The following is a 24,273-nucleotide window of genomic DNA, read 5'->3' as shown; positions in this document are numbered from 1 at the left end:
GTTAGGGGAGGACACTGCACCATTCAGCCCAGACACAGGAGGGTCCTTACGTATTGTTAGGGGAGGACCCTGCACCATTCAGCCCAGACACAGGAGGGTCCTGATATATTGTTAGGGGAGGACCCTGCACCATTCAGCCAACACACAGGAGGGTACTTACGAATTTTACAGGAGATAGCTGTGTAGATATGTCCACAATAATTTAAGCTTCTGCTTTTTGGATCATACATCTTCAAGAACAACATGACGTCGTCTGAAAGAGAAGAGAGAGATGGAGGATGATCATTAAAAATGACTATTTTTACTTGACCAAAGTTACGTGAAAAAAAACATGTACATTTCTTTCACACGACTTCTGATTTCATCTACAAAAGCAAAACGTCTTTAACTAGCTGCTTGTACTGACTGAGGTGTTAGCCCCCAGTCAGAGGGAGGTGTTAGCCCCCAGTCAGAGGGAGGTGTTAGCCCCCAGTCAGAGGGAGGTGTTAGCCCCCAGTCAGAGGGAGGTGTTAGCCCCCAGTCAGAGGGAGGTGTTAGCCCCCAGTCAGAGGGAGGTGTTAGCCCCCAGTCAGAGGGAGGTGTTAATCCCCAGTCAGAGGGAGGTGTTAGCCCCCAGTCAGAGGGAGGTGTTAGCCCCCAGTCAGAGGGAGGTGTTAGCCCCCAGTCAGAGGGAGGTGTTAGCCCCCAGTCAGAGGGAGGTGTTAGCCCCCAGTCAGAGGGGAGGTGTTAGCCCCCAGTCAGAGGGAGGTGTTAGCCCCCAGTCAGAGGGAGGTGTTAGCCCCCAGTCAGAGGGAGGTGTTAATCCCCAGTCAGAGGGAGGTGTTAGCCCCCAGTCAGAGGGAGGTGTTAGCCCCCAGTCAGAGGGAGGTGTTAGCCCCCAGTCAGAGGGAGGTGTTAGCCCCCAGTCAGAGGGAGGTGTTAGCCCCCAGTCAGAGGGAGGTGTTAATCCCCAGTCAGAGGGAGGTGTTAGCCCCCAGTCAGAGGGAGGTGTTAGCCCCCAGTCAGAGGGAGGTGTTAGCCCCCAGTCAGAGGGAGGTGTTAATCCCCAGTCAGAGGAAGTTAACCCCAGTGTCCTAAACAACCTGGGAATAAAGGAATATCAGAACAACAGTCTTTGATATCAGTAATAATCTGTAAAATAATGTCTAAACTCACGGTCTTTGTCAAACTTGGGTAACGTTGCGCCGCTGGCGGCCATCTCAGGATCCACCGTCTCCAGAAATATAGTCCAGGGGTTCTCATTGTCACTCAAGTCTATCATCTGGGGAGCACACACACACACACACAGGGTTACAAACACACACAGGGTTACAAACACACACACCAGTCCCTCTATGGTCCACCAAGTTGAGACTATAGGACAGTTTCCAGGTCAACCCGATGGTTATGTTACTCACCGACTTGTTGCAGTCTGCCTCATAGTCCAGCATGGCAGGTCTCTTGGTGCCATTACTCCGGGCCTGCATGGGCCACAGCCTCATCTGGTCCTGTGGGAAACCCTGCAGAACATCAATACACACTGTCAGACTGGGCTACAGCCTCATCTGGTCCTGTGGGAAACCCTGCAGAACATCAATACACACTGTCAGACTGGGCCACAGCCTCATCTGGTCCTGTGGGAAACCCTGCAGACATCAATACACACTGTCAGACTGGGCCACAGCCTCATCTGGTCCTGTGGGAAACCCTGCAGACATCAATACACACTGTCAGACTGGGCCACAGCCTCATCTGGTCCTGTGGGAAACCCTGCAGAACATCAATACACACTGTCAGACTGGGCTACAGCCTCATCTGGTCCTGTGGGAAACACTGCAGACATCAATACACACTGTCAGACTGGGCTACAGCCTCATCTGGTCCTGTGGGAAACACTGCAGACATCAATACACACTGTCAGACTGGGCTACAGCCTCATCTGGTCCTGTGGGAAACACTGCAGACATCAATACACACTGTCAGACTGGGGCGACACACACAAGCATGGTTCCTCTCAAGGTTTCTTCCTTTGGCATTCTATGGGAGAAGTAGAACAGTGGTCAAACACCAGGTTAAGGGTAACAGAACAGAAATGAGGAGAGGACAGCAACACACAAAGAGAGAGAGACTCACCATAGTCTGGGAGAGATTCTGGACAAACTCCTGCAGCGTGGAGCTCTTCAGGACCTTGAAGACCGTGTACTTCACCTTCTCCTCATCATACATGTCATTACCCTGGTGACCACAGAACTGGTCCTCTGTCACAATCTGGGAGGGGAAGACACAGAGAGAGGAAGAGTGAAAGAAAGACACAGAGAGAGAGATAAGTGATTCATAACACCAACATTCTCCAAAATATGTTCTATTAGCTGGACCTCGGGGGGGGGGGGGCTCCAAGCCTTACCTGGACCTGCATGTAGAGATGGGCCTCCTGACGCTCCTTCCTCTTCTGCGCCTCCACCCTCTTCTCCTCCTGAAGCCTCTCCACCAGCTGCTGGGGGATGTCCACGTCGTTCACCGCCAGCAGCACCTCACCTGGGGGGAGACGGGTAAATACAGGCTTATCTAACAGTAGACAGTGTTAACTACCATGTGTTAAGGTAGTATAAGGCTTCATAGCATTGACCTACTGAGTTATAAGGCTTCATAGAGTTCTAAGTCATCATATCCTGACTTACTGAGTTTAGACTCGCGGATGTACACCAGCATGTAAGCGTTGGTACAGTGACGTACTGATAGGTCATCGTCATGGCCACCATAGTTGTGTTCGATGGCCTCCTCCTTGGTGCACCTTGATACCACGTCATCATCAAACTTACACCACTGGAGGGGGGAGGAGACAGAGAGAGAGAGGGAGAGAGAGGAGAGAGGAGAGAGGAGAGAGGAGAGAGGGGGGAGGGGGAGAGAGAGAGGGGGAAGGAAGAGGAGAGAGAGAGGGAGGAGAGAGAGACAGACACAGAGACAGAGAGAAGAGAGAGGGAGGAGGAGAGAGGGAGGTGGGAGGAGGAGAGAGGGAGGTGGGAGGAGGAGGAGAGAGAAAGAGGCACAGATGTACCTTATTAAGACAACAGTTTGTGTACAGTCATTTTATAATTTCTCAGGACACACAGTGGCTGGGCAGTGTTGGCAGCATATTATGACATCACTTCCACTCACTACGTTAATAAAACTACAAAACACCTTTCAAGTTTACAATATAACAGTAGTTCTTACGCCACATTAATTATCAAATATACTACCACCACCACTACATTTAACTGACTGACTGGTTGGTTGGTTGGTTGGGGGACTCACGATGGGTTCCTTGACGCTGACTTTGCCGTCTCCTTTGGGGTTGAGGTAGACGACATAGTGTCCTCCATGGTTGTCGCCGCTGTGTACCAGCACGGCATGCAGGATGTAGTTGGCCGGGTCCTTAGAGTCAGTCTTCTGGAGGAACTCATCCAGGGGAAGCTGCTCCGGAAACTCAAACCTGGAAGGGGGAGGAGAGGGGAGGGAGGAAAGAGGAGAGGGAGAGAGAGAGAAGGGGGGAGAGGAAGAAAGGCGTTTTTGTGATCAGTATTATTGTGCCCATGTTCTTCCGGTGTTGTAGCTTCAATGTGAGCTCCATTCAGGACATCAGACTCCCTGGTGAAGCAGACAGGTGTGTGCTGTGTTACCCCAGTGGGGCTTTCAGGAAAGTTACTATGACCTACACTGAGTGTACAAAACATGAAGAACAAGTGCTCTTTCCACAACATAGACTGACCAGGTGAATCTAGGTGAAAGCTATGATCCCTTATTGATGTCACTTGTTAAATCCACTTCAACCAGTGTAGATGAAGGGGAGGAGACAGGTTAAAGAAGGGTTTTTAAGCCTTGAGACAATTGAAACATGTATTGTGTATGTGTGCCATTCAGAGGGTGAATGGGCAAGACAAAATATTTAAGTGCCTTTGAACAGGGTATGGTAGTAGGTGCCAGGTGCACCGGTTTGTGTCAAGAACTGTAATGCTGCTGGGTTTTTCATGCTCAACAGTTTCCTGTGTGTATCAAGAATGGTCCACCACCCAAAGGACATCCAGCCAACTTGACACAATTGTGGGAAGCATTGGAGTCAACATGGGCCAGCATACCTGTGAAACGCTTTCGACACCTTGTAGAGTTCATGCCCCAATGAATTGAGGCTGTTCTGAGGGCAAATGGGGGTGGAACTCAATATTAGGAAGGTGTTCCTGATGTTTGGTATACTCAGTGTACTTTTGGAATCAACATGTTAAGACAGGTGTGTGTTACCGGTTGTGGATCTTAATGTTTTGGTCGGTCTGAGGGTTAGGGGTATGTTAGGGGCGTGTGTGTGTGAGCTCAGTGTGTTGGTGTGTTTCCAATGGTTGATATTTATGTTTAGTTCGGTCTGAGGGCTAGGGGTATGTTAGGGGTGTGTGTGTGTTACCTAGGTAGCTATCTGTGTGTTTGTATGCCAGGTGTGTGTGTTAGCATGTGTGTGTTACCTGTCGTTGATCTTGATGTTTTGGTCGGTCTGAGGGTCGTACATGAACCTCATCAGCTGCAGGTGCAGGATGGGAGGGAAAGTCAGGAACTTCACCCCCTTCTCCGCTTCCTGAAAACACACACGGTAAGAGTACTGACTCATCATCTATGTGCAGTACCGCTAACACAGGGCTGGTAAATGGTCCCACAGCGCCTCCCTGAGCACAGAGATAGAAACTACACTACCTCCAAACAGACCACTGGGTTTTGTGATAGAAAACACTCCAGGTCTAAATCTAGATAGAACGTATGTGTAGATTATAAATGGACCCAGAGATGTTCAAATAACTGGCCCTTTTCTGATCCACAAATTTATTTTGATGAACAAATCCGTCCGAAGAATTTTGAAATCCCGATGTGGCCCTCAAGCCAAAATGATTACCCACCCCTGTTCTAAAGCCTCACCTGTAGGCCATGTTCATAAAGCACATCTATACCCATCATGAAGCTGCTATCCAGCCTGAGTGTTTATAAAGCAGCTATAACTCCACATGCCCTTTATAAAGCCTGAATAAGGCCTCATCTGTAGTCTAATAAAGCATCTATAAACCCTATATAAGCCCTTTATAAAGGCTGAATAAGGCCTCACCTGCAGGCCGTGTTCTCCTGCGTCGTATTTGTTGTCTCCGTCAAGCTGCTCCACAGCTACATAATCCTTAAACGACTCAAAGACTAGAGAGAGAACAGAAAGAGTTCAGCTAAACACACAGTCACCAACTCAGTAGCCTTCTGGTTAGAGTGTCTGCCCTGAGATCAAAAGGTTGGGAGTTCGATCCCCGGCCGAGTCATACCAAAGACTGCAAAAATGCGACTTGAAGAGTCTCTGCTTGGCACTCAGCATTCTGGAAATTGGGAGTAAAGGTCTTCCGCATGCCCAACTCGGATAATCCCTTAACACTAGAACCGCCTGGCCTTTCAGCATACTAGTACCTGCTAGAGAACGTTGCCGGGCATCATAAATAGTGCATAAACTATTGTAAATTATTAATTACATTAAGAAATATCAATAAAAAAATATATATCAATAATAGCTATTTGTTTAGCTAGTCAAGGATATGTTTTTCTATAATTCTACAAAGTCCTAGAATAATTGTAGGCCTGTAGCCTATTTTCGTTTTTCCCTTACAATAAAAATATTACAGTGTAATCCATTTTATCAACTTTATTCGTAGATTTGATTAGTAATACAGTTATAGTAATGAAAAGTCCAGTTACAGCTTCTAATGACAAAGTAGAAACTAAAAAGACTAATAATAACAACAACAATAATAATAATACCAATAATAATATAACCAGCCAGGTGCGCAGGTGAAATGATTTGATGTATTCCTAAACGAAAACCCCAGTGCATGAACAACTGTAAAGGATTAATAGTGGAAATATATTCATGACAAGATATAAAAACAGTCATTTGTTGATCGTATCAGACACTGTATTGCCTTTACACATGAATCATGCTTGGGGTCCACAGTCAGCACACAGCTTCAGTCTTCTCTTTATGCTTGGGGTCAGCACACAGCTTCAGTCTTCTCTTTATGCTTGGGGTCAGCACACAGCTTCAGTCTTCTCTTTATGCTTTGGGTCCAGTCAGCATATTTTATTGTATTTTTTTTATTTTACCTTTATTTAACTAGGCAAGGCAGTTAAGAACAATGACTTATTTACAATGACGGCCTACACCAGCCAAACCCGGACGATGCTGGGCCAATTGTGCGCCGCCCTATGGGACTCCCAATCAGGGCCGGTTGTGATACAGCCTGGAATCGAACCAGGGGGTCTGTAGTGACGCCTCAAGCTCTGAGATGCAGTGCCTTAGACCGCTGCCCCACTCGGGAGCCCCCATAACGTTGGGGCTTTGTGTGAGCAAGCCCCACAAACAAACCGGTTGCACTGCACACAGTTTTCATGGGCCTTGTTTCATGTGCACCTGCCCCCACTTGACATTGTGTCTTATTTTTCCTGAGTGGGAGCTGTGGTGCTTGGGGAAGAGGGAGAGCAGGACCTGCATGGTGGCTGTAGCTTCTTTCTTGGTGTTCATGTGGTTCTCATGAAGCTCACATACCAGACCCAGCGGGACGCATGGTGCTGAGGATGTAACACTTATTTATTTTACATCTGTACACCGTGAGTGTCGCTTTACCACTCTCCATCACACCGTGAGTGTCGCTTTACCACTCTCCATCACACCGTGAGTGTCGCTTTACCACTCTCCATCACATCGTGAGTGTCCCTTTACAGATGTGGAGCACAGCTCTGCTGGTATGTTGTTTTGCACAGAGGGGGGAGCTCCCACCTTTGTTTGTTCACTGTTCCTAGCAGGCTAGTCTTCTTTGTTTGTTCACGGTTCCTGCCATAGCCAGTATACACTTCCTCAAAATAGTCCGAATTAAATCAAAGATAACTCAAGAAATCTGTCAAACGTTCACTTTTTTTAAACTAAGAGATCTTAGCAATTTGACATCCAACTAAGAGGTGTTTTTTGTAACATCAGAAAATATCATCATACTATATGCACAAACTGTTCCAAACTGTTTTGGACGGGAAGCATGCGAACGCCTTACGGCCCTGCAATAGACTAGCATCCTGTCCGGGGGGGGTGTACTTGTACATCAAGCTGTCTAACACTGCTTAGGTGGCCTAGTGGTTAGAGTGTTGGGCCAGTAACCGAAAGGTTGCTAGTTTGAATTCCTAGGTGAACATTCTGTCGAAGCAGTTCACCCCCCGGCAACAACAGCTCCCTGGGCGCCCAATGTGGTTGAACCTTGTGCGCAATTGACGGAAAAAAAAGAAAAAGGTGTGACCTTTTAATATAATCCTTTATAGCTATAGTCTTAGCTGCCATTATAGTCTTAGCTGCCATTAATGCATTTTTTTTCGCCCCACCTACAGTAAGTCCAAACATTTCGGGATGGAGAAACACTTTCAGTGTAAACTTAAGACTAAAACCATATTTTTTTATAATAATCTTTGAGAACTAACAATCACCAAAATAAAAGCTAGACAGTCAGGGATAATTGAAAGTTCCAAAAACAATGAATTTAGCAGTAATGATTTAGTTATTATGTTTGAGCAAAATAACAGTATTAGCCATGGCAAAAATAACAGATTGAGAGAATTTGCTTTAAAATTGCAACTTTCTCTCTCAGCTCCATTGCAGAATCGCAGGAAATTAGCTGCAAAACTACAAAAATGTCTCTCAGCTACATGGAGCAAATTTGTAGAATTGCAGGAAATTGGCTTAAAATTTGAACATTTGTCTACACCGCCAAGATACAGTGGGGAAAAAAAGTATTTAGTCAGCCACCAATTGTGCAAGTTCTCCCACTTAAAAAGATGAGAGAGGCCTGTAATTTTCATCATAGGTACACGTCAACTATGACAGACAAAATTAGGGGAAAAAATCCAGAAAATCACATTGTAGGATTTTTAATGAATTTGCAAATTATGGTGGAAAATAAGTATTTGGTCAATAACAAAAGTTTCTCAATACTTTGTTATATACCCATTGTTGGCAATGACACAGGTCAAACGTTTTCTGTAAGTCTTCACAAGGTTTTCACACACTGTTGCTGGTATTTTGGCCCATTCCTCCATGCAGATCTCCTCTAGAGCAGTGATGTTTTGGGGCTGTCGCTGGGCAACACAGACTTTCAACTCCCTCCAAAGATTTTCTATGGGGTTGAGATCTGGAGACTGGCTAGGCCACTCCAGGACCTTGAAATGCTTCTTACGAAGCCACTCCTTCGTTGCCCGGGCGGTGTGTTTGGGATCATTGTCATTCTGAAAGACCCAGCCACGTTTCATCTTCAATGCCCTTGCTGATGGAAGGAGGTTTTCACTCAAAATCTCACGATACATGGCCCCATTCATTCTTTCCTTTACACGGATCAGTCGTCCTGGTCCCTTTGCAGAAAAACAGCCCCAAAGTATGATGTTTCCACCCCCATGCTTCACAGTAGGTATGGTGTTCTTTGGATGCAACTCAGCATTCTTTGTCCTCCAAACACGACGAGTTGAGTTTTTACCAAACATTTCTATTTTGGTTTCATCTGACCATATGACATTCTCCCAATCCTCTTCTGGATCATCCAAATGCACTCTAGCAAACTTCAGACAGGCCTGGACATGTACTGGCTTAAGCAGGGGGACACGTCTGGCACTGCAGGATTTGAGTCCCTGGCGGCGTAGTGTGTTACTGATGGTAGGCTTTGTTACTTTGGTCCCAGCTCTCTGCAGGTCATTCACTACGTCCCCCCGTGTGGTTCTGGGATTTTTGCTCACCGTTCTTGTGATCATTTTGACCCCACGGGGTGAGATCTTGCGTGGAGCTCCAGATCGAGGGAGATTATCAGTGGTCTTGTATGTCTTCCATTTCCTAATAATTGCTCCCACAGTTGATTTCTTCAAACCAAGCTGCTTACCTATTGCAGATTCAGTCTTCCCAGCCTAGTGCAGGTCTACAATTTTGTTTCTGGTGTCCTTTGACAGCTCTTTGGTCTTGGCCATAGTGGAGTTTGGAGTGTGACTGTTTGAGGTTGTGGACAGGTGTCTTTTATACTGATAACAAGTTCAAACAGGTGCCATTAATACAGGTAACGAGTGGAGGACAGAGGAGCCTATTAAAGAAGAAGTTACAGGTCTGTGAGAGCCAGAAATCTTGCTTGTTTGTAGGTGACCAAATACTTATTTTCCACCATAATTTGCAAATAAATTCATTAAAAATCCTACAATGTGATTTTCTGGATTTTTTTTTCTCAATTTGTCTGTCATAGTTGACGTGTACCTATGATGAAAATTACAGGCCTCTAATTTTTTTAAGTGGGAGAACTTGCACAATTGGTGGCTGACTAAATACTTTTTTCCCCAATGTAGGTGCCTCTAAATTTCTCTAAAATCCAGCCGCGCCGACAGGACGACTACACCCACCACATAAGACCTTTTCAAAGCAGAAAACCTCTGCATTAAGGACAGACTGGAGCGATTAGACACACAGACATCAAATAACCCAGAGAAGTAAAGGGATTGATACTCACTGTTTTTCTTTCCTTTGATACTGAGCTGGATATCGTAGTAATCTTCTATCCGCTCTGACCGGTAGTCAACGTGCTTACACTGGATATAGGACTGGAGAGCGAGAGATACAACACATAGTTACACTGGATATAGGACTGGAGAGAGAGAGACAGACTGTGACGGGAGAGAGACAGAAAGAGGGGGAGAGAGACAAAGAATAGAGAACGTGAACGTACCACCATCTTTCCTCTGAACAGTTTGGGGATGGTTCCCTCCACGCAGGTGCCTTTCATTTTGTTCTCAACGTTGTCCAGGAGCTGAAACACACACATTAAGAAACAAACACACACACACACATTAAGAAACAAACAAACACACACTCATATTAACAAACACACGCACATTATGGAAGGAACAGAGTGTGTGAGCGGAGCGAGGAGCGTGCCCAATTTGACTGGAGCGCAGATTCCCAAAGGCTGGAGTGTCGGCCTTCTCGCCCGCTCCAATTTGGCTCCAGTAGTGCTCCAGTGGCGCTCACTTCACAAGCTCAGGGCATGCCCGGCCCAGCATGCATTTGTAGTCTACTTGTGTGCTGCTATAGCCCCTTGCTTTAGCTACTGTCACGGAGTTCACTACATATTTTCATAAAGAAACTGATAAAACAAACAAGTGCTAAATCAAGGTGACTTACAAAGATGAGGACCAAGAGCAAGAGAGGGAGAGTGATGCTGTAGTGTCCACAACTAAATAATCATTGTGGAATCTGAAAAGACACGTATCCCCGAAAGCATGATGGTGTACTTACTACGTGCACATGCTAACAGAAAGGAACAAGGTGGATAGATAATTAAGTGTGTCATTGTAGCAAAGCATTTATAAACTAAACATCAGATCTATTAAATGATTCGTTCATTTTCATTCTATTATCTATACAAAAGGCCATAATTGATTTTGGCACAATAGGCCTGTCAGATTCCTACGTTCAAGGAGCTTTCCGTTTTGATTGGGTTATTTTGCCTAAAAACCTTTTGGGCCTACCTATAGAAAAATAACAAAATAAACTCTGCATCTCTGCCCAGCCTGGCAAGAGTCAGGAGAAGATATTCTCCGCTCCTGGCCTGCTCTCCAGGCATCATCTCATGAGCCTGAAGCCACAGACTGGTCAACCTTGTGTTTCTAAAAATGAATTCGAAAAGGCACTAACATGTAATTGTTCTTTTAATTTGTATTTAATTCTAAGTAAGTCACAGCCTATATGCGTAATTTATATACTATTTATTTGTTTATTTTTTATTTAACTAGGCAAGTCAGTTAAGAACAAATTCTTATTTACAATGACGGCCTACCCCGGCCAAACCCGGACGACGCTGGGCCAATTGTGCGCCGCCCTATGGGACTCGCAATCACGGCCGGTTGTGATACAGCCTGGAATCGAACCAGGGTCTGTAGTGACGCCTCTAGCACTGAGATGCAGTGCCTTCGACCGCTGCGCCAGTCGGGAGTCCGATTTAACACAACTTAATGTTTAAACGCTGAGTCCTTTACGTCCCTACCAACTGACTAGGTATCCCCCTTTCCCATGTGGGGGCACAGACAGAAAGGAAAAGGGATGTCTTCTTCAGGAGATCAATGATCACAGCAATGAATGAATGACTGATCTCTTTACAAACCTGACGCATCACAAACCTGACGCTTTTAAAGAGACAGTGTACAATTGAATGTAATGCATCTCAATGGGAAAATTGTTATTTCACACTATGTAAAAACCTAATATTCCATAAATGACTGTCATTTCAATGACAGGTATTTGTATCAACATTTTAGCTTTTATAATAAACTAATGTATTTACAGTAGTTTCTAGGGCACAGCATGTGCTTCAAAAGTAGCTAGAATTTGTATAGGCCCAACATAGGCTATATCTAAATCAACTTAAAAGTGCAATAAGCAGAAATCGCTCCGCCATTTCTTGGTTGCTAAAATTCAAAGTTTGCCTAATTTCAGTTTGTGACAAAACAAGCAATGTATAGTGTAGAGAATCATTGTGCCTCGTAAAACTGACTATCCTACCGATCCTTGACTTCGGCGATGTCATTTACAAAATAGCCTCCAACACTCTACTCAGCAAATTGGATGTAGTCTATCACAGTGCCATCCGTTTTGTCTCCAAAGTCCCATACACTACCCACCACTGTGACCTGTACGCTCTTGTTGGCTGGTCCTCACTACATGTTCGTCGTCAAACCCACTGGCTCCAGGCCATCTATAAATCACTGCTAGGCAAATCCCTGCCTTATCTTAGCTCATTGGTCACCATAGCAGCACCCACCCGTAGTCTGCGCTCCAGCAGGTATATCTCACTGGTCATTCCCAAAGCCAACACCTCCTTTGGCCGCCATTCCTTCCAGTTCTCTGCTGCCAATGACTGGAACGAATTGCAAAAATCTCTGAAGCTGGAGACTCTTATCTCCCTCACTAACTTTAAAACATCAGTTGTCAGAGCACCTTACCGATCACTGCACCTGTACACAGCCCATCTGAAATTAGCCCACCCAACTACCTCATCCCTATATTGTTATTTATTTTGCTCTTTTGCACCCCAGTATCTCTATTTGCACATAATCTCTTGCACATCTAGCATTCTAGTGTTAATACTAATTGTAATTATTTTGCACTATAGCCTATTTATTGCCATACCTCCATAACTTGCTACATTTGCACACACTGTATATATATTTTCTGTTGTATTTTTTGACTTTATGTTTTGTTTACTCCATATGTAACTTTGTGTTGTTGTTTTTATCGCACTGCTATGCTTTATCTTGGCCAGGTCGCAGTTGTAAATGAGAACTTGTTCTCAACTGGCTTACCTGGTTAAATAAAGGTGAAATAAATAAATACCATCTAAAAATCGCTTTGAAATATTTATTCAATAACCAAAAATATTGTATTTTCAGCTGGTGTACAAGACCTAAAGTAAAAGACGCAAAAAGTAAACCTAACACCTGGTCCGGTTGCCCAAAAAGTGACATATTGCTGCTTTTAAAAAATCATATTTTCTGGTGCTCCTAAATGTAATGTCGTGCAACCTACCTTTTAAAAAAGTTAGGAATTTTTTTAATTTAGAGCCCTGCACACACATATTATGGAACGGACACACACACATTTATAAAACGAACACACACACACAGAAAAACAACTTACCACTCGGCAGAGCTCCTGAACGTCGTGTTGCATGAAGCTGTCTAATGTCTCCCACCTACACAGAAAACAACACGCTCACAATCACTGTCAACTACTGTCACATTTCCCACTATGTTTTAAACACTTTTACTGTCAACTACTGTCACAAAACCACCATGTTTTAAACACAATCACTGTCAACTACTGTCACAAAACCACCATGTTTAAAACACAATCACTGTCAACTACTGTCACAAAACCACCATGTTTTAAACACAATCACTGTCAACTACTGTCACAAAACCACCATGTTTTAAACACAATCACTGTCAACTACTGTCACAAAACCACCATGTTTTAAACAACATGGCCACAATCACAAAACACTTCATTTCGGTCACAAAACCGCCATGTTTAAATCATTGACCCATAATTGAACATGATGCAAAGCTTCACATGTTCAGGACAATGTGACTTATTACCAGTGTCCATCACATTATTCATTAGTGCACACCGTAGCAAAACATTTAGCAACAGAAAATGAAAATGAGTCAAGACAACATCAGGTAGTCCCTTCCAGTATCATCAATCAATCAGTTCCTTTCTCCAGTAGTGCTGCTAGCTGAACGGTCCTGGCACCTACCCAAAGGACTTGGTGAGTTTCTTGGTGCCGACGGGCTTGTCGCTGTGTTGCAGCTCATAGAAAACCCTCTGTAGAGCCAGCGGAACACTCTTAGACGAGTCGTCTCCCTCTGTAGGCATCATGTACACCGCCTGGTAGAGGAGAGGGGGGGGGTTAGACACGCAAACACTCACTCCCTCTCTTAGAAGTGTTGTCTACCTCTGTAGGCGTTATATACACCGCCTGGCAGGCACAGAGGAGAGCGTAGTATGACAGAGTGGTAGTTAGTTGTCTCACTGACCCTCCGTAGCTGGTTGGTGAAGAACAGGGTCTGTAGGAGGCTGTTCATATAGCATGTAGCTCCCTGGTTCTTCAGGCCCACGTAGCCTGTGTGTTTCTTAGAGTCCCACCTGCACACACAGGACAGCAAGGGGTTAACCCAGCTACACTGGGGGGACAGGGGCAAGTTCACAACCACACATTGATGTCAGGATCACAGGATCTATGCTCAGTTCACTAGAAGTTAAACATTCTTAAATGAAGCTTTTAAAAAAATGATAGTTGAAATTCAAGACACTGCCGAACAGAACTTGTTCAAGGTATTGTGTTAACTCATTGCAGCTGTTATTCCAAACATCTGGTGAACTGGCCAATGGTGCCAAAACACAGAGCTGAGAGAGGACAGAAGACAGAGACAGAGACAGAGGATAAGGAGGGAAAGAGAAGAGAGAGAGGATAAGGAGGGAGAGAGAAGAGAGAGAGACCGGGGGTATAAAGACTTACGCCACTCCGTGGGGAGCATCCGCCTGTACGTAGACTTCAAAGGAGACTTTATCATCCTCCACAAAGCCTCTCTCTGGATCAGTCACATCCTGGAAACACACATGGTAAAATCATGTTGGGTGTGTCTGTACCGATGTGTGTGTATACACTGGTGTGTGTGTATATAATGGGGTGTGTGGGTGTATATATATCGGTGTGTGTGTATACCGGTGTGTGTGTGTGTATACCGGTGTGTGTATGTGTGTGTATGTATACCGGTGTGTGTGTGTATGTATGTATACCGGTGTGTGTGTGTGTGTGTGTATGTATACCGGTGTGTGTGTGTGTGTATACCGGTGTGTGTGTGTATGTGTGTGTATACCAGTGTGTGTGCGCGCTACTCACGCTCCAGGACATGAAGTTAGAGAAGCCCCAGTCGTTCTCCTTGTGGAAGAAGAGGTGGCTGATTCTGCGGCTGAACGACTTCTCATCTTCCTTATAGTTGATGATCTTTAGCATGGCCTGAGCATGGCATGACCACGACCTAGCAGGGGGACACATTTACACGTTACACCAGGAAACAACTTCAGCATGGCACGACCAGGACCTAGCAGGGGGGCACATTTACACGTTACACCAGGAAACAACTTCAGCATGGCACGATCTAGCAGGGGGACACATTTACACATTACACCAGGAAACAACTTCAGCATGGCACGACCTAGCAGGGGGACACATTTACACGTTACACCAGGAAACAACTTCAGCATGGCACGACCTAGCAGGGGGGCACATTTACACGTTACACCAGGAAACAACTTCAGCATGGCACGATCTAGCAGGGGGACACATTTACACATTACACCAGGAAACAACTTTAGCATGGCACGACCTAGCAGGGGGACACATTTACACGTTACACCAGGAAACAACTTCAGCATGGCACGACCTAGCAGGGGGACACATTTACACGTTACACCAGGAAACAACTTCAGCATGACACGACCAGGACCTAGCAGGGGGGCACATTTACACGTTACACCAGGAAACAACTTCAGCATGGCACGACCAGGACCTAGCAGGGGGACACATTTACACCAGGAAACAACTTCAGCATGGCACGACCAGGACCTAGTAGGGGGACACATTTACACATTACACCAGGGGGACACATTTAAACGTTACACCACGCACACACACACATCATGAGCGGAGGCAGTTTCCGCTTAAAAAGTCCAAATAAAAAGTCTGATGGGGAAAGTAATCGTGTGTGTGTTTGTAGTGGAGGGGAGTTCATCGCACCCTGCTTACAACTTCAAAAACAGTGTCACCCTCGGCCCAAGATGAAATGTCTTCTTGTCCTAATGAATGGTAAAGTTGGTTTCCCCAGGGGGAGACCGGGGTTCAGATCCCACCAACTACGTGTGTATGTATCATTTGACTTACATGGAGTCACCAGGATACAAATACCATGAGATAGGCCCCGTCTCTACCGACTAAGAGAAATGAAGCAATGCTGTGTTGCGCTCTCTCTCTATGTGTGTGTGTGTGTGTGTGTGGATCAGCGTCTCTGCGTTAGGGGCCTAATGATTAAGGCATTGGTCCCGAGTGGGCTACCAGGGTTTAGATCCCACCTGTGATGTTTGTGTGTATCTGTGTGCATGTATCATGTGACTTACGTGGAGTCGGAGTCTGCGTTGCACTGCAGGAAGAAGCCAACACTCTTCTGGTGCGGCCGGTCCGGGTAGAAGCGAGGCATCACCATGATCTTCCAGGGCAGGTTCCTGACGAAGCAGGACGGGCTGAGAACAGACTCACTCAGCCGGCTGAACCTCTCCACCACAAAACGGCACGTCGCCTCCGACCGCCAGCTGGTGTCTGGATACACACATACACACACACACGAGAGGTGGGTCAGTGTGTGTGTCCATCAGTGTGTGTGTGTCCATCAGTGTGTGTGTGTGACTGTAGGTGTCCATCAGTGTGTGTGTGTGTGTGTGTCCATCAGTGTGTGTGTGTGACGTGTTCTCCACACCGTCAGATGTACGTCCATCAGTGTGTGTGTGTGACGGTGTGTGTGTGTCCATCAGTGTGTGTGTGTGTGTGACGTGTGTGTGTCCATCAGTGTGTGTGTGACGGTGTTCTCCACTCCGTCACATGTGCGTCCATGAGTGAGTGTGTCCATCAGAGTGTGTGTGTGTGTCCATCAGTGAGTGTGTGTGAGATCCTCACCATCCTCCATATCCTCCTCTGTGTTGTGTCCGTCTGCCATGGCAACGTTCCCGTTGATCACCGGGTTGGCTGGGATTCTCGGGGGGTCGTCTGTGTCCCCAGCTGCACACACACAAGGATAAACAAAGAAATCAGGTCTGGAAGATACCAGGATGGAGATATTCCTTAGTATCGTGGCATGGAAACAAAACACCAAGCGGATTTCACTTCTTTAGGAAAACAGCCCTAATGTTGGAAACAAACATCATTATGTTGTCATCCAGGAGTCTTTTAATCTCTCTCACACACACACAGCAGGTTTTTAAAGGACCAACGAGTTTGGTCTGCTTCGTGTTTTCATTTTTGCCATGACAAAAATATTGCGATACTGGCATTTTCCCGGCCCGAACAGAAATGCTGTTTCTTACTGGTATCATGATGATCAAATGAATGGGAAGACACACAGTCCACTAGCTAGGAAATATCTCCCTCAAATAGAGGCTAAGCGTCTACCAGTATGTTATTTCCGCATGATGCCCAACAGCGATACAGCGCAAACGTCCGTAACTAGAAAGAGGTGCACAGAGGAACATTTTGGTTCCTGAAACATCAGCGTCTTCTCATCATGGAAGTTATGATGACTGTGTAAAGTCATCCTGACTGGGTCACTTTAAAACACTGATCTGTATGGAGGTTTCATCGTGATGTCTGTGTTTCCTCTTTAGCAGGGAAATTAACTTCTGTTCCATCTAAAGATGCTGGTTGCGTCCCAAATCGCACCCTATTTCCTATATAGTGCACTACTTTTGACCAGGACACTATGGGAATAGGGTTCCATTTAGGATGCGGTACTGTCGTCACCTTTAACCATCAGGAAGAACACTTTAGTGCTGAGGCAGTGTTGCAGCAGCAGCAGCAGTCGACTACAGCAGTCTGGTCATTAGTAACAATGCAGGATTAAGCTGTGAGCTCCTCTGACACACAAGCTTGTGTAGCTGGTTTAAGAAGGGGACAGGAGAAAATCAGGCAGGTAATTACACAGACAAAAGAGCCTGGGACTAGTCTCATGAATCACAACATACCCAAAACAAAGAAGTCTACTGAAGAACACAGTAAGTCTGTGGCTCAAATGGAACCCTATTCCCTATGTAGTGCACTACTTTTAAACAGGGCTCATAGGGAAGGTGTATAGAATAGGGTGCCATTTGAGGGTCAGATTAAGAGTGTGAGAGTCAAGTGAACTATACCTTCTCTCCGTTAACAATTCTACAGTCAGTTTGAATGACAGAAAAGCATCAGTATGTGTGTGTGTGTATCCTTGCCTATCCTAGCAGTATGCGCATCATCTCTTCCCTGCTCATGCCCTCCTATGGCTGTGTGCGAGAGCCTGGTTGCATGTACGTGTGTGTGTGTGTACGTACGGAGCCCCAGTGAGCCACGCTCACGAGACTGACCTCATTTTCCCAAGTGGATTACAGGCAGCTAACGGCATGTGTCACTTCACTCAGCCTGCGTCCCAAATGACACCCAATTCCAGGGATCATCAACTAGATTCAGCCGCGGGGCCATTTTTTCCTTCAGCGGATGGTCAGTGGGGCCGGAACATACTTACAAATAATTTGTAGATTGCAAATTGACCGCAAGAAGCACAAACAGATATATTGTTTGATGAAAACAATCATTTCAAACCTTGCTTATACATTTGTATACCATCACGTGTCTCTCTGTTATGCGTGGGAATACTTGGGAACAGATGTCTTAAAGTAAAATTTACTTGGAGCTGACTTCCTGGTGTTTTTACAGTATTTTATGTCCAACAATGAAAAAAATATATATATATAAAATAAAAATATCTGGAAACTTGGGAGGCCAAATAAAACCAGCAGTTGGGGAACCTAGGGCAATACTTATGCCCACGTCACATAGGGTAGGTCCAATGGGCCAATAGATTTTGCTACGAAAAGATAATCATTCGATCATTTATTTTGGTATTGCCCCCATGTAGCTTGTTTCTGGTCACAGATTCAGGAATGGCTGAAAATCACAACATTTATCTAAAATTAACCCTACAAATAGCACTGTTGGGAGATTCGGAAAACCATAATCAACTAACAATATAATAATTTTAGTAAAAATATTTATCTTTAACTTACAATCTGTAGATACTATGTGATTTAAAAAAATGTAATGATTAGACAGGTTCAGAATTTATATATATGAAACATCACAGCACAATTGAAAAATATATGGCACATGGAAATCACAAGAGGGCGGTTTACGGATAGGTGGGACTGGGGAATAAATTCAACTTTTTGGACCACCAGCCACCTTGGCAGGTAGATTAAAAATTACGCGATTAATTTAATAGCTATGAAACAAAACAGCAGAAATACTTTGAAAACAGCTACTGCAGCATTTATTTTTCTACAGTGAGGGGGAAAAGTATTTGATCCCCTGCTGATTTTGTACGTTTTCCCACTGACCAAGACATGATCAGTCTATAATTTTAAATGGTAGGTTTATTTGTACAGTGAGAGACAGAATAACAACAACAAAATCCAGAAAAATGCATGTCAAAAATGTTATAAATTGATTTGCATTTTAATGAGGGAAATAAGTATTTGACCCATCTGCAAAACTTGATTTAGTACTTGGTGGCAAAAGCCTTGTTGGCAATCACAGAGGTCAGACGTTTCTTGTAGTTGGCCACCAGGTTTGCACACATCTCAGGAGGGATTTTGTCCCACTCCTCTTTGCAGATCTTCTCCAAGTCATTAAGGTTTCGAGGCTGACGTTTGGCAACTCGAACCTTCAGCTCCCTCCACAGATTTTCTATGGGATTAAGATCTGAAGACTGGCTAGGCCACTCCAGGACCTTAATGTGCTTCTTCTTGAGCCACTCCTTTGTTGCCTTGGCCGTGTGTTTTGGGCCATTGTCATGCTGGAATACCCATCCACAACCCATTTTCAATGCCCTGGCTGAGGGAAGGAGGTTCTCACCCAAGATGACGGTACATGGCCCCGTCCATCGTCCCTTTGATGCGGTGAAGTTGTCCTGTCCCCTTAGCAGAAAAACACCCCCAAAGCATAATGTTTCCACCTCCATGTTTGAGGGTGGGGATGGTGTTCTTGGGGTCATAGGCAGCATTCCTCCTCCTCCAAACACGGCGAGGTGAGTTGATGCCAAAGAGCTTGATTTTGGTCTCATCTGACCACAACACTTTCACCCAGTTCTTCTCTGAATCATTCAGATGTTCATTGGCAAACTTCAGACGGGCCTGTATATGTGCTTTCTTGAGCAGGGGGACCTTGCGGGCGCTGCAGGATTTCAGTCCTTCACGGCGTAGTGTGTTACCAATTGTTTTCTTGGTGACTATGGTCCCAGCTGCCTTGAGATCATTGACAAGATCCTCCAGTGTAGTTCTGGGCTGATTCCTCACCGTTCTCATGATCATTGCAACTCCACGAGGTGAGATCTTGCATGGAGCCCCAGGCCGAGGGAGATTGACAGTTGTTTTGTGTTTCTTCCATTTGCGAATAATCGCACCAACTGTTGTCACCTTCTCACCAAGGTGCTTGGCGATGGTCTTGTAGCCCATTCCAGCCTTGTGTAGGTCTACAATCTTGTCCCTGACATCCTTGGAGAGCTCTTTGGTCTTGGCCATGGTGGAGAGTTTGGAATCTGATTGATTGATTGCTTCTGTGGACAGGTGTCTTTTATACAGGTAACAAGCTGAGATTAGGAGCACTCCCTTTAAGAGTGTGCTCCTAATCTCAGCTCGTTACCTGTATAAAAGACACCTGGAAGCCAGAAATCTTTCTGATTGAGAGGGGGTCAAATACTTCTTTCCCTCATTAAAATGCAAATCAATTTATAACATTTTTGACATGCGTTTTTCTGGATTTTTGTTGTTGTTATTCTGTCTCTCACTGTTCAAATAAACCTACCATTAAAATTATAGACTGATCATGTCTTTGTCAGTGGGCAAACGTACAAAATCAGCAGGGGATCAAATACTTTTTTCCCCTCACTGTATAAATGTGATCATAATTGACTATTTTTACTCACAAATGTAAGTGAAATGCTCACACTGTGGAGCCTTGACCTCCCGACAACGTGGCTGGTGAAATAGACATCTTACCTGCCAATGCCAAAATCTACCCGCATTTGGCAGGTGTTAATTTTAGGCCCTGGACGGGATGGACAGAGTAGCTGGGGGGGGCGTTCTATAACAGTTATGACTGAAAACACAATGTATAACGTATAAGTACTATCTATCTAGATGTAATGTATATCAAAATACTTTATTCTTGCTATGTAATTACTGAAAAAATAAAGTGCCATGTATGTAAAATGTGTGTAGAATGTACGTGACAACAAAATAAAAAACTGTAATAAAGTTTATATTGTCCTCCGAAAAGATTTTGTTTTTGCCATTTGGGACTCAGCCGTAGCTAGAGCTAGTAGACCACTTCCTGTCCCGCATCTCAGAGTAGGAATGCTGATCTAGGATCAGGTTGGCATGCATCTCAGAGTAGGAATGCTAACCACCGGTGTTAAGTTAAGTACATTTAGTAAGATGGATGCAATTAAAATGTTATACGAATGACAAGGTGCCAATGTAAACCACCTGGTTGTAATGTATGGCTATTACAGTGAAAGGCCTCTTGTCCATGCACCTCAGCTAGACTTGAATCTGCTGATCCAAACACCAGTTGTGTAAATAAATCAAACAAAGAATCTATCAATTGGTCTGATGCACCTGTGGTAATGATGAATTATGTGTAATCTCAATTTTATCATATGCATTACAATTTATCATAATGCTAAAGAGCATGCTATTGACGAAAATATTGCTAAACGGTCAGACATGTTGTTGACTGTCCCAACAAATGGGGATAATTAAAAATGGCGAGCCACGCGCGTTGTGTCTTCAAACAATGAAGCAGCAAATCCACGCGCGCTGGCTGTGTCGATGCAACATAAACCCTGCACTGCCACCAGCCTCGAGTTCCCATGTTGGCTAAATCCTAAACGTGGCTAAACACAACATAGCTAGCTGTGCTCCAATAAATATTTCCGGCCATCTTTTGGGCACTGGTGCTTATTTCACTAACTTTCGTTCGCTATCTAGCTTAGACTATAGTTGATGTGTGGCAAAACAAATTGACGCATCTGTGTTGATTAACTGAATTGTTAGCTAGCTAGTACCTCTTTGCTAGCTAATGAAATAGGTATTTGAGCTTGCTATCACCACTGCTAAATTAGTTATCCATCTAGTTAGCTACATTATTATTTCCTGTATCGCTAGCTCGTTTGATCATCACAGAAATGACATGCGAGTCTAAATAACGATGATGCAAACCCTTCCTTTATAAACCGTAAACAAACATGTAAGGCCTTGCTTCAAATTGATCGCTGCAAAATACTAGCTAGCTAAGTATCCACCATCTTGGAATATAATCGCCACACACCCCCGTCCACCGAGAGGCCTATGACGTTAGCTAAGATCTAGCTAACGCGAACAATTTTCAGTTAACAATGATAATAAAGTAAAACAATATTACCAATAAAAGTTATTAAATTATACATATATTGTTTACAACAAAACTGAGTTACGCGATTAATGTGGACCACTGACTGGTCTCATCTTGCTAGTTAGCTACTGTAGCATGGCTAACGTTAGCTGATTCGCGGCTAAGTAGAGCTGACGTTAGTTAGCTAATTACAAATACATTACCTACTCGGGTTGACTAGCTAGCAAGCAAAATAGTAAATGCACAGTAGCCATGAGAACTGTCAAATACCTAACTATCAATTGGTCAGTCGAAAGTGTAAGTAAATAGCAGCAACATTTGCCTAATACTGCTGGGTCATTAATTGTCATTGTTAAAACTGCATGCGTAGGCTCAAGAGTCAAGTGAAACAAGCTAACTTTAGCTAGGTGGGCTAGTGTTTACAAACATGAACGGGGGATGTAACATCCAGACTAAAATTGTGATAACGTAACCCTTGTGACCGTGCACAAACGATCGATTTTGTAGCGGGAGTGAGCTATTGAGTCGGTTTATTTGGCAACTAGCAGGTTGGCTAGCTAACCGAGATGAATGAATGATAAATGCTACTGCAAACTAGCCAACTGATCAAAATATAATCAATGTATCTTGTTAGCTTGTTAGGTGACAGTCAATATATGGCGGTCGTAAATATACTGTACAATATGTGGTGAATGTAATCTTTCACTCAAAAGTTGGATTACGTTAAACCAAAACGGATGTTTTGACCATCGGTAGCCACCAAGTTGACTGCGCCACGTTTATCACGCTAACTTGGCTAGCTAGCTAACGTCAGACAGTGAGAGTGCAATAAATCAGACATTGTTAATGCGCTAACCTGCCAGTTGCATGTGGGATGTAGCTAGCAAGCCTCAGCTAGTTACCGGGTTGTACAACGTTACCTAACTAGCTACATCAATGACGCTTGTAGTTGTCAACAACACTAGCTAGCTAACGTTGGCTACTGGCTAAACGAGCGAACGAGGTCAGCAGTACCGATGATGCTGCAATGGACGCATCATCAGCAAAATTACAGTTATGAACAGACTGGCAGGCCTTGATGTTTACAGTAACGATAGATCAATTCACGCTAGCTAGATTACCACGGCCATGCACTTTGCCAACTATATAAAAAAAAAAAAAAGATTAAATTGTTTTTTTCGTCTCTGCCCGTGGCTTTTTTCTTACCTTCCATCTCCATATCCTCGGGCTCGCTAAGTTGTTGCTCGCCGGCTTTCTGCTGCTGTTGCTGAGTGTGGTGGTGGTTCATGTTGGCAACTGTTGTGATGGGATGATGCCTGTTGTCTTTGTTCCCCTCGAACGTGTCTGTTGCTGGTTCCGTGGGGAGCCGGTTTCTGGGTTGTTGGTGAGGTGTTTGAAGGTGAGGAGGTGGGATAGACAGGTCGAGCCTTGGCGGCTGGGCCTGTTCTAAAACAACCTCGGCCTTTTCTCCCGTCAGCGCCGGGGATTGAGGGGGAGAGTTCGGAGGGGGCGCAGGCAGAGAAACGCGGACGTATTTGCTTGCTATTCGCCCAATCTCGGCGCCTTGATGGGTGCAAGTCGCTGACTGTGGTGGTGACTACGGCTCCAAAAAAGGGAGACCCGTTGAATTAAATAAATCCGACTTTACCCCAGGTAACTGTTAACATGGAGCAATTGGCGAAGTGAGAAAGACAACTCACGACCTAGAGCCGGAGAAACAAATACTGTTGCCCTGTTTTAAAGCCAACTGGCACAATGCAGCCAACTAACGAAATTAGGGAAAACAAAGGTTCATAAACTATCGATACACACTGAAATACAACTTTCTCTTAGATATTCCCAGTCCGTGTGTTCCTCCGATTGTCCCTCGTCTGGGGGAGAGTAGAGAAAAAAGCTATCCATTCAAACCTGCTTCTAATTTGGAATCGCACTAATTTAGAAGTTTAGGGTGATAGCGATGCCACAGCCCGATATCGACTTTCCAACACATTAAACCACCGTATTACTATTAGCAACAAAATTCTGCACCTTGTCGCATTTCAAACGTGTGTTCAATTAAGAAATGTGCCCGGTCACAGCCAGAGCTTCTCACCCGCTCCCTTGGTTTGTGATGTTGAGTTTGAGGTAAAACTCAAAATGGCGGTCGCGCTCTTCTCTGAAATGTCACATCCGCATGGAGATCTAAACACTCCGCACACAGCACAATGCTCTCTAGCTGGGTCGCTCGCTGATTGACTGTGGATATTCATTCATCGATATACTGCTCAGCAATCATAGGCTACAACTCATGGCAGCAAAAAATAGAATTCTAGCTAATATTATACGTTAGTTGGTATAACGGGTTATAGCAGAGGTGTCAAACTCTATTTGCTCCGGGAGCCGCATTCGGTCTTCAACGAGGTCGGGAGGGCCGCACTGAAAATTGGTTATATTTCCT

The 24,273-nt window shown here is 44.7% G+C and overlaps 1 protein-coding gene across 3 annotated transcripts in view; it reads right to left on the bottom strand.

Annotated features, from left to right (window-relative positions):
- Positions 1-24,273, bottom strand: part of LOC121556141 (ubiquitin carboxyl-terminal hydrolase 7) — a 46,004-nt gene extending 21,731 nt beyond the window's left edge. For 2 of the 3 annotated variants that reach the window (XM_041870028.2, XM_041870029.2), the window contains exons 1-19: positions 23,043-24,273; positions 16,320-16,421; positions 15,767-15,965; positions 14,493-14,631; positions 14,109-14,197; positions 13,627-13,735; positions 13,347-13,477; positions 12,725-12,779; positions 9,759-9,839; positions 9,543-9,633; positions 5,099-5,181; positions 4,470-4,579; positions 3,274-3,451; positions 2,658-2,802; positions 2,384-2,514; positions 2,113-2,247; positions 1,398-1,499; positions 1,156-1,261; positions 161-253 (exon numbers count right to left, since the gene is read on the bottom strand). In XM_041870028.2, coding sequence (XP_041725962.2) covers positions 161-253; positions 1,156-1,261; positions 1,398-1,499; positions 2,113-2,247; positions 2,384-2,514; positions 2,658-2,802; positions 3,274-3,451; positions 4,470-4,579; positions 5,099-5,181; positions 9,543-9,633; positions 9,759-9,839; positions 12,725-12,779; positions 13,347-13,477; positions 13,627-13,735; positions 14,109-14,197; positions 14,493-14,631; positions 15,767-15,965; positions 16,320-16,421; positions 23,043-23,124 — 2,161 coding nt within the window. In that variant the 5' untranslated portion in view covers positions 23,125-24,273. Of the gene's footprint in view, positions 1-160; positions 254-1,155; positions 1,262-1,397; positions 1,500-2,112; positions 2,248-2,383; positions 2,515-2,657; positions 2,803-3,273; positions 3,452-4,469; positions 4,580-5,098; positions 5,182-9,542; positions 9,634-9,758; positions 9,840-12,724; positions 12,780-13,346; positions 13,478-13,626; positions 13,736-14,108; positions 14,198-14,492; positions 14,632-15,766; positions 15,966-16,319; positions 16,422-22,692; positions 22,783-23,042 lie in introns of those variants that run through there. The other variant, XM_041870030.2, reaches the window with a different exon arrangement.

Source organism: Coregonus clupeaformis, unplaced genomic scaffold (assembly GCF_020615455.1).
Source record: "Coregonus clupeaformis isolate EN_2021a unplaced genomic scaffold, ASM2061545v1 scaf0263, whole genome shotgun sequence".
Classification (NCBI taxonomy): domain Eukaryota; kingdom Metazoa; phylum Chordata; class Actinopteri; order Salmoniformes; family Salmonidae; genus Coregonus; species Coregonus clupeaformis.
The sequence above is the reverse complement of the archived record's forward strand: the minus strand, read 5'-3'. Positions and strand labels throughout refer to the sequence as shown.